This window comes from Sinocyclocheilus anshuiensis, unplaced genomic scaffold, assembly GCF_001515605.1.
Source record: "Sinocyclocheilus anshuiensis isolate Anshui unplaced genomic scaffold, SAMN03320099.WGS_v1.1 scaffold1164, whole genome shotgun sequence".
Taxonomy (NCBI): domain Eukaryota; kingdom Metazoa; phylum Chordata; class Actinopteri; order Cypriniformes; family Cyprinidae; genus Sinocyclocheilus; species Sinocyclocheilus anshuiensis.
This window is the reverse complement of record NW_015551103.1, coordinates 37,307-47,803: the sequence shown is the minus strand read 5'-3', so window position 1 is coordinate 47,803 and position 10,497 is coordinate 37,307. Positions and strand designations below refer to the sequence as shown.

The following is a 10,497-nucleotide window of genomic DNA, read 5'->3' as shown; positions in this document are numbered from 1 at the left end:
TCGTTGCCTTGCTCAAGGGTCTCACCTCATTCGTGGTATTGATGGTGGAAGAGAGCGCTCTACATTCACTCCCCCACCCCCCACCTACAATCTCGAGACTCGAACCCGCGACCTTTGGGTTACAAGTGCGACTCTCTAACCATTAATCCACAACTGCCCAGAAGATTTAGACACTGCCAATTTGGCTGAAGTGATTCACACTGATCATGGAAAACATGGCAAGCACAGAGCAGAAATCCACAGTGTGTTCACTCATATCAGTGTAACACAATTGTAACATTTAAGTTTGCTAAAGGTGTGACTCCCTCTGAAAGCTTACCGTTTCATAATCTTGTCAACTAAACTTAAAAAAACTCAATTTATGCCTTTGAATAATCACATCTAATGTAATGCCACCAGCTTTGAGTTAGAAATGTGCATGAAAGAGGCATCTTTGTGAAGGCGGCATTCTCGATGGACAGACTGTGAGCAGAAATAATGAACCCACTCTCCTTTGGGGTTTAATTGTGTCTTTAACCTCCCCGGCATCACCTCACACATATCATAGAGATTTTCCATAGTGAACGGTGTGTAAATTAAATGACATGAAAGAAAACACTTTTGTGTTTGACAATAAATTTGTCTTAACAAATACTCATCTTTTTACAGTTATTATTTCCAAATGTTAAGTATGTAACTGAATATTTGCCATTTATAGACACACATAAAGTTGTTATTCTGTTCCAAAAATAAAAAAACCTTCCACCAATCAGTGGAGGGTTTACATGAGGTAAAGCTAAAAATAATAATAAAACAATATTTTCTTCCCAGAGTGTATGAAAACTAGAACAAGACAAACTGGAACATACTAACTTTTCTTCACATGATGGTTACCACAGTTTGAGAAATATGCTAAATGGAGAGTGACTCTTACCTTTTGCTCTTCTCTCTCCTGGGCCTGATGGCACTTCTCTAAGCCAACAGCTCTTAAGAAATCCCTGAAATAGCCAAATAGGATGACGATTCCATAACCCATGTATGTCAGGACAGCCACGTACATGGGGGCCTCCTCAAATGAATCCTCACCCCTAACTCGAGGTTGATGAAAACCGTCTCCCTTGCCATTTTTCTGCACCTAAAATATAATTGACAAAACATTATAATCCAAAAGTTATATTCAAATATTATTTTAATTCCACTGCAATTTAATAGACAAATGACATTCAAACATATAGGTTACTACATAAAATAAAGACCTCAATTTACATCATTTAATAATAAGTGTAATTTCTAAGTTTGCTTAAGTAATATCCTTCATAACCAATATGACACTTGTAATGACAAATACCATAGTATATAAAAATACAATTTTATTGAAACCATAGTTAAATTAAGAGAGAAGCCAATCCACCAGTGTTTTGACTGTGGTTACAAATACAAATTTTACAGTTAAACTATATGGTTAATAATGCAACTATTTTCATAAGAGTAAACATCTATTTCATTACCAAACTCGCGCATGGAGTTTAAACATATTTAAGTGATGACTAACGAACTGGTGACTCGTTCTTTCGAAGGGATTCATTAAAAGAACTATCTGAACGAACCGATTCGCTGAAATGAATCGGACCTAAACTCGAGTCAGCCTTAAGAATCACCCCTTGTATTGTAACTTTCATTTTTGAAATAACACGTTTAAATTGACGCATTGAGCAGAAGTGACGGACTTGGACTTACCTTTTCAGTTGCGTGATATCCATTTTTCAAACTGTTGCTTCCCTGTTGTTTCTGGTCAGAATGAGACTTCAGGGTTCCGTTGCGTAAATGATGTTCATCTGCTCGTATCATGTTTGCAAAGCGTCAGCACTGAGGAATGAATTATTTAACTGCTCTTCTCTGTCCCTCAGTTTACAGAAGTGTGTATGTCCGTTGAAGTGTATTTCCGTAATGTGAGTTCACCATCCCACTACATGCTCAACTGACTTTGATTTTTGTACACACAACTTTGGACCAGGAAGTATTCACGGACATCAGAGGAACGACGCGACGCGACTGGGCGCTGCCTTTTACAGCTTCGTTGGTGACAATGGAGCAGTTCCAGGCGCAGTGAAGACACGGTGGTAGTTTTAAACTGGGCGACAGTCGTTCTGAATCTGCGTCTGAATGTGTTTTATAATAAATGAAAAGCAAAACTAAAACCGAGTTGTCAGTGGTAAAAGAGAAACACTGCAGAAAAATGCCTGTGGTGCAATACAGGTATAAATGAACTTTTCCACGACATTCTAATTTATTGAGATGCACCTGTATGTCAATTTTACGGCCTATTATAAAACAGAATGAAAAATTACTTATTTTACTTAGTTTATTTAGTTTACATTAACCATAATTTAACTGTGTTAATTTGTTTTAAGAACAAGTAACAAAGGATGAATTATGGATCGGGCCCCAGTCTGTGGCTACGTTCACACTGTCAATTTTTGGCGGTTGTCACACCCGTAAATAACCAAACTGTGTGTGAACGTAACAGTATTAAGGACTCAAATACAGGACTGACAACCGTATTCTGCTGCTGTGTGAACGTGGCCAGTGTCTGTCAGGGTCTTCAATCTGTGAGGCCCCTCAGAAAGACAAATGGAAATGTTATTTATTTGTTATTTTATGTTAATTTTATTTACAGTGTTATTTTAGTATTTTTAGTATTATTTATAATACTATTATAATAATGTAAACCAAACTCTAAAACTTTAAGTTTTAGTAATTTTGTGATGTGCTTAACATTTTTTTTATTTATGTCACTTTAATTTAAATTGATTTCAGTTTTAGTTTTAGTAATTTTACTTAAACTTATATTCAGTTAAATTCCAAGGCAACATTTCCGATTTTAAGTTAATCTAATATTTATATATTTTAATTTACATTTAATTAGCATTATTTTCATTAGCATTAGCTTTCATTATTTAGTTTTAGTAATTTTACTTAAACTTATATTCAGTTAAATTCCAAGGCAACATTTCCGATTTTAAGTTAATCTAATATTTATATATTTTTATTTACATTTAATTAGCATTATTTTCATTAGCATTAGCTTTCATTATTAATAATAACAGCACTGAGAAGCTCTGCCTGTCTCTCTCTCTCTATTTTTTTCTCTCTCAATAAGATATATTAAGTTTATGAAAGGATTTATTTATTTCAGCTAATACTTTTGTATTCCATAACATTCTTATGTATGATTCTCACATTGCAATTCATGATATATTACAAAAGTGACACGGAAATGCTTTTCTTCCTGCTATCCAAGATGAGCTATCTTTAAATATTTTTGCTGCCTTCTGCATATCTACCACTCCAACTGCATTCAGCTGAATGTGGGAATTTTTGCCACAGGACAAGAAGTCATTGTGATTACACAAATGGATAAAGTCTGAATCCAGACTTTCCTTCCCTTAACTTTTCAATGGATTTGTGCTCTTGGATGGTCAACAAAAAAAGAGCGAGAGAGAAACAAGAAAAGAAAGACAAATTCTTTCAAAATATCGACTCAGTGACCACGACTTAGAAATAGAGAATGGAAGATATAAAAAAATCCTAGATACCGAGAGAACAGCGACAATGCAAACACTGTGACCTGAATCAAATAGAGGATGAGAAACACTTTCTTCTTGTCTGTCCCAAGTACACCACTACAAGGGACATATTTTTTTCCACAATTTGCAGCACTGAATTTTTCATTCTTTACTCTAAATGACGAAAAAGAGAAACTCCGCTATATATTTGGAGAGGATGACATGGCAGCCAAACTAGCTGCAAAATATGTGTACACCATACGAAATGGTTAATCCATTGTATTTTCATTTGGTTTATTTTACATAATCTTCATTGTACATAATTGTTATAATTAATATTAGAGATACTGTCTGCATTTTTCTCTTATTTATTACTAATTTATTGTCTCCTTTATTACATTGGTGCTGTAATTATTATGTATTTTACATACAGTATACTTAAAATGCTTTGGCAATACTGTGCCAATAAAGCAACTTGAACTTGAACTTAAGATATTTTTTTTAATTTACAAAAGCGCTTATTTACAAAAAAAAATCACCTATTTAGAATTACACAGCATTTGAGAGAGAGAGAGAGAGAGAAACAAACACCTGAGTGAGTGAATGGGAGGAACAGATCTATCTAGATGGAAATGAAGAGAGAATGAGAGTGGCAACGTGTGGCACTGGTAGTAGCTGGCAGCAGCCTGCAGCTGTCTGAACCAGTTTTGGACCAACTGTCGAACTGTCACTGCTAATTAACCACAGCCCCACTCTGTCTTGCTCGCCCTCTCTATCTCTCTTCACTAAACCCTAAACCGTCCCCTCTGTCCACCTCTATCCCTCATTTCTTCACATCCAATGAGCTTCCCAATCCTCTGCCAGAGACTTCGTGCTAAGGGAGCTGTGCTAGCCTAGATCTGTCAAGCATCATTAGCTTTATTAATATTAGCACTCATTATTTATCTCATATTTGTATGGCAGGTGTTTCTTTGCACCCTTCCTATGGACCTCTGATGACTTATCCGTTATTATCAGGTTTACAGTTATTGATGCACGAGATGCCTTGTTGTTTTATTACATTTGATATAATCTCACTGGGTATTTAACATCTTTTTAAAGGTGGTATTTATATGCTTATGTTAAAACGCTTATTATTTTAGCGTTATATGCAGAAGGTAGGTGAACGCCCCTTTACCAAGCTAATGGTTCGATTGCCTGGTCCGAACCGGAGTTTGATTGCTCCCCTGCCCCCGCTGGCCTGCGTTCATGTTATTTTATTTAGGTCCGAACAGCGGGTCGTTTGCGTCATCAAGCCAGCAGCTGTTTATCCCGTTGCTTAGTAACGAAGGCGCAGGAGAAGGCTTAGCATTGCTATTTTCACTTTTATATTAATGTTTTTTTAACCGTTGGTTTTGTTTCCAAAGCTTCAGTACATAACGGCACTTACGTCTGTCTTAAGGTACCGTTACTGCAAATGCTCTAAAGAACGCTGAAGACGTACAGAAATGATACATACAGCTCGCTGCTTGCAGCGCGCTCACGCTCGACAGGAAAACGAGTGACACACACACATACACATTTCTATCAAACAATACGCCATTAATAGCGGTTCACTTCCGCGATTTGGTACGATTGCGTACAGGAGTTCACTTGTACAGTACGCCCCTTAAGCGGACTCGGGTACGGTTCGCGGGTGCGCACCCGAGTTCGGAAGACAGCGTTCACATCATCCAAACGTACCGAACTCAGACGTCAATCGAACCCGTAATCGAACTAGTGTGAAAGCACCCTAACAAACTGTTCTTTGCGTGTCCTACCACAGTAAAATGATACTAATAAGTCAGTGTTTTGACATGAGAAATTACCTTATACCCAACCTGAAACGTTTTTCTCAACGATATTTTAATGAAGTCATGTCCCAATCAGGTCCCTATTTTCCGTCAATGTTTACAAACAGAAACCACGAACGCCCGATTAGAGAATGAATCACTCTTTTGAGTCGGTTCTTTTTCGTAAAGTTTGAATCGGTTCGCGATTCACTGTGAGTTTTTCTGAAATCACTGTCGAAAAAAATGGGCCAAAAAAAAAAACCTTATCGGACGAGGCAAATAACCGTATACAATCCGTGTATCATTCGATCATTCGTTTTTTGATTTAATATTGAAAGTAGAAAAATGAGAAAACGGCTCCTTTTTCGTTTTTTGTTTTTTTTCGAAAAGACGAAAAACGAGAATTCAGCTTAAATTTACGTTTTTCGTTCATGGATGGAAAAATGAATAAACAGCTTGAATATTCGATTTCTACATGTGGGCGGGAATTAAACGCCCCTTTCTGCTGATTGGTCAGCCGAAGATCAAACCGTGCCTTCATCACTTAAGTACTGTAGTACTGGACTTGTTTGGGAAAAACTGCTTTACGACAGTTTACACACGAGCAAAAAGATCTGCGAGTACATCTGCACGTGCAACTTGTGACGACTGTATTGCAGGTAACAGCAATTTTCAGCTAACATTAGTTCAAAACACTGACAGTAAGTGTATGTAATCGTAACTTGTTTTTAGAAAACATTACAGGTGTGCATCTTGACACAGAACAATGACACTAAATGCATTGCTGTTCTGTTGTAAGTAATCTTAAAGATTCCTAAATGCATCTACTTTCGGAAGGCCAAATAAAGTGCTTTTGCTTTTGCCTAGAAACACACAGCGTCTCCCTGACATGCTGCTTCAACACTAACTGCGGTTACTGAAACCACGCCTTCTTTCTTTGCGTGAACATTTGGGCGGCATTATGCAAATATTTCCACATAGTGAGGTAGATATGTGGGGGCGTGTTAGAACGAGCCGTTTTAGGGGGGCGTGGCAGAGTCTTAACTTTGATAAAGAATATCTCTTTGGTTTTGAGACTTTAGTCTTTGCAACTTCAGGGATCTTATCTATGCACAATCAGCTTGTAACACTCCAAAGAGAAAGGAAAACTTGAAATCGCATCATATGACCCCTTTAAGATATGTCAGAGCAAGATATTTTCAGTTGAGACATACCTTGGATTACCGCGGTAAATGAGAGTAATAATCATGCAATACCATTGTATATTTAAAAAAATAACATAATATATAATGATAATCGAATCAAAGTGCCATGGTATTTCTTGTCACAAATTTGCTTATTATGATTTAAGACTTTAAAATAGTGCAGCATCTAAAATATTTCTTAATTTTATGTCATAATATTTCACATTTTTACCCCCAAATCCTAGAAAGTGCTTCTTATTTCCACAATGCTTTAGATTTACAACATGGTCACATACTTTTGGACCGCACCGCACTATATGTAACTCACAATACAAATTTCTGTATTTCTCCAGAATGCATTTGGATAGAATCTTTGTGATGTTTAACAAGAATACCCGCTGAGCCACATGTCTGCCTGTTAACCAAACCCTCCTTGGCAGTATTTCTTAAGTAAGGTGGCATGTTGAGTAAAGATAAAAGAAGAAGATTATCATTTTACACTTCAGGAAACCTTGCTGTTTAGAACTCTCCTGACCTCATTTAACAAGACTTCAAGTCTGGGTGTGTTTGTGTTTGAGGTAGATTCTTATTTTGCTAATGACTATGTAAATGAAGTTCAGAAGGCAGTATACATCTGCACCTAGAATAAAAGATGGAAAAATATATTCTTAATGGAAAACAGTGGGAGAGTTAATCCAGTATTGCTTCATTTAAATGTTTTGAGTACAAAGCCTCTTCCTAAATAGGTTCATATCAAATGAAGGCATGGCTTTCTCATTCCTTTTGATCTTGAATGAGAATGTTTTCTATTCTGTGCAGTGTGACTCATGTTGTGTTTCCTTCCAGACTTTGTAACGTGTTCTTTGTATTTCTTAGTGATGATGGTAAAATAAGATAAAATTCCCTGAAAGGTGAGCACACCTGCTGCAAAAGAGATTTTCCTCCACCTAGTGGTCAAATCAAAGAAGTTAAGTAAGGCACTGTTCAAAAGAATATAAGAAAAGTAGTCATGGAAATGAAAGTACATTCTTTAATTAATAGGATTTGTGATAAAGATTATTTCAAGAGCTGCACTTAATCAGATAATGAAATTAACATTTATGATAGTATGCATAAAAAAGCTGAATATGTGAATTAAAATGAACGGCATAATGTAATTTTGTTCATTATCTTTTGACCATCTGTTCATTGTAGGCAGCTCTTCGTCTGTGTCGTGTCTCTCTCTTGATGTTTGTGGTTGATATCGTTGCTGCTCTGTTCTAGGAGTGGCCAGAGTTAATGCAGTGCTATATTTGTGTTGACCCTCAGGGGCCATTAAATCACATAATTTCTTCATCAGCTGGGTCTGACCTGATTTTCTAGACGGCCTCCTCAAGCAATGTGGGGAAAAAATTAAATGGTACAGAAATGTAGATACATTCGTGTAATAGTGCATTTCATTTTTCTTTTTGCCCTGCAGAGAAAGAAAATGCTATAGAACTTTACTTTTACTAGTAATTTGGCTGATCGTGGATCTCTTACAGCACATAGTATTTTTGAAAAGACTTGACATTTTTTTTGTCTGTATATATGTGTCTGTGCTAGCACAGATTAGATTCAAGGAATTATTCACCCCAAAATTAAAATTTGCTGAAAATGTACTCACCCTCAGGCCATCCAAGATGTAGATGAGTTTGTTTCTTTATTGGAACAGATTTGGAGATATTTAGTATTAGATCAATTGCTCAGCAATGGATTCTTGGCAATGAATGTTGCTTTTGGCCAAAATACCAGTCCTCTTCCTCTAGTGGAAAAAGTCCACCCCTGTTGTCTTCTCATATCAAAATCCACCAACATATTTAAACAATGCTTGATCTGTGCATATTTCTCTCCAAATTCTGAGAAGATTTTCACTGGAGAATATCCAATATTATGGATAGAGGACTTGTATTGTAGCCGGAAACAGTGGTTTGAAGTTAAAAATGTCTTGATGAATTTGTTTATTAAACATGCAGATTTTCACTTCACAAAATGTTAATTGATGGAACTGAGTCATGTGGATTAATTGTGGATTATTGTGTATTTATCATCTGTTTGGACTCTCAGATGATGTGATGCAAAATTTCTCCAAACCTGTTCTGATGAAGAAACAAACCCTTCTACATCTTGGATGGCCTGATGGTGAGTACATTTTCAACAAATTTTCATTTTTGGGTGAACTATTCCTTTAAGTTGCACAAAACGTGCGTTAGTGTAAATCCTTCTTCAAACACATAAGAAATATGTAATATTACAAGATGTCTAATATAAAAATCGCTATCTCTTACAAATACACGGTTTATTTATTTAAAAAAAACATAGTGCTTGAATTTTTCATTAATTTGTTTGTGGATTTTTAGTCCCAGGCCTCATTTGACTGAAACAGGCAACATTTGTGATGATTTTATTGGTGACACCAGAAAAACAGGCCTTCACTAGATAATTAAAATACAGTGAAATTTAGGTTGCAAGTAAATGGGTGTGTAGTATAGGGCACCATTCCTGAGGTGTTATGAAGTGTGTGGAAAAGTCATGACCGTTTATCCAACCTTGAATTGGACAGGTGAGCTCCAGGGGGTGGTGGCGGCCACGTAACATTCCTGTCACTGCCGGTGAGGGAGGGGCAGTAAAGAAAGCACCCTCTGTCTGTCAGAGAGAGAAAAACAGATGGTAAGAGAAAAGAGAGGTGTTGTAAGCCAGTGGTGGGTCACGACCCAAATTGGGTCATAGGTCTGTTTTGATTGCAGGAACAAAGCAATTGTGAATGCAAACAATAACATTTAACTAGTTAAATTGTGCATAGTTAGGATGGCAAATTAAATAGACATTATTAAACTTTAAATAGACTAATTTTAAAAGGAAGGAGAAACCAGTTAAGAACTGCTGTGTGCAATGGTTCAAAGAAGGATCTCAAGTGTAGTCTTATGATTAGCGTAAGAGAAAGAAAGGTGGAGAAGGAAGAATTCTGAGATGCTGAGCAGAATGTGATAGAAAATGTGGAACAAATGAAATAACAAGAGTGGAAGTGAATAGGGGGCTTATCATCTCACAGCTCTTTACATGGCCAGATGGTCAGAAAAGTCTCTTGGCTGTTGTTTCTTTCCCAGCAGCTCTAATTAAGGTCTCCTAAGCACATGACTCAATGATGAAGCAGGCGTTTATTATTGAGGAAAAAATTGCCTTGACTAATGAAAGTTTCAGGCAATATCCTGAGGCGCTTCCCCTCACAGTTTTTCTCGCTGCCCCGTTTAGTTCTCTCTTTCTCATATCTTTTTGTTCTCTTGCTGTCAATCAGACAGCATCTTCTCCACCCCTCACTTCCTTTGCATTGCTGTTTTATCTCCTCCAACCTGCTTCTGCAGCAAGTCCGTCTCAGTTTGGCTAAACGGTGAGGAATGTCTGTGTTAAGGCAGCCATGCTTTGATGCCTGTGTCTGTTACTGTATAGATAAAAATAGTTCGAAGTTTTCAGTCTGTACCCCAGATTATGAAAGCAAGTGAAGCTATACATAATCAGAATGGTTTGCTTCTGTCTGTTTTCCCATTGCGATTTCATTAGTATTTTTAGGGCGTAAGTAGAGTTTATGTCTAGAAGACATACTTGCACTACTACTTTTTGTATAGACGCTCATACGTACAATACCAATGTTTAGATATTTAGAGCCCTTCTAAAATGTAAACTGCATTATGTATGTACAACTTTAAGATTTGCTATTTAAAAGTCATTTTTGGATAAAGTAACAAGTGACTTATTTTACCGATAAGTCACACTAAAAATTTGGTCAAAATATTAGAGTAGTAGAGTCATTTATTGGTTATAGGCCATAATTTTAAGACCTCCAGTACACAAGTCTACGTAATCTGTCCATACATTCATATTCTCTCTCTCTCTCTCTCTCTCTCTCTCTATATATATATATATATATATATATATATTAGG

The 10,497-nt window shown here is 36.6% G+C and overlaps 1 protein-coding gene across 1 annotated transcript in view; it reads right to left on the bottom strand.

Moving 5' to 3' along the window:
- The window catches only part of LOC107662806 (serine palmitoyltransferase 3-like), a 3,635-nt gene extending 1,508 nt beyond the window's left edge, over positions 1–2,127 (bottom strand). Inside the window, exons 1-2 of the mRNA XM_016452920.1 lie at positions 1,717–2,127; positions 914–1,114 (exon numbers count right to left, since the gene is read on the bottom strand). Of these exons, the coding sequence (XP_016308406.1) occupies positions 914–1,114; positions 1,717–1,827 (312 nt within the window). The 5' untranslated portion in view covers positions 1,828–2,127. The remainder of the gene's footprint in view (positions 1–913; positions 1,115–1,716) is intronic.
- Positions 2,128–10,497: the final 8,370 nt, after the last annotated feature.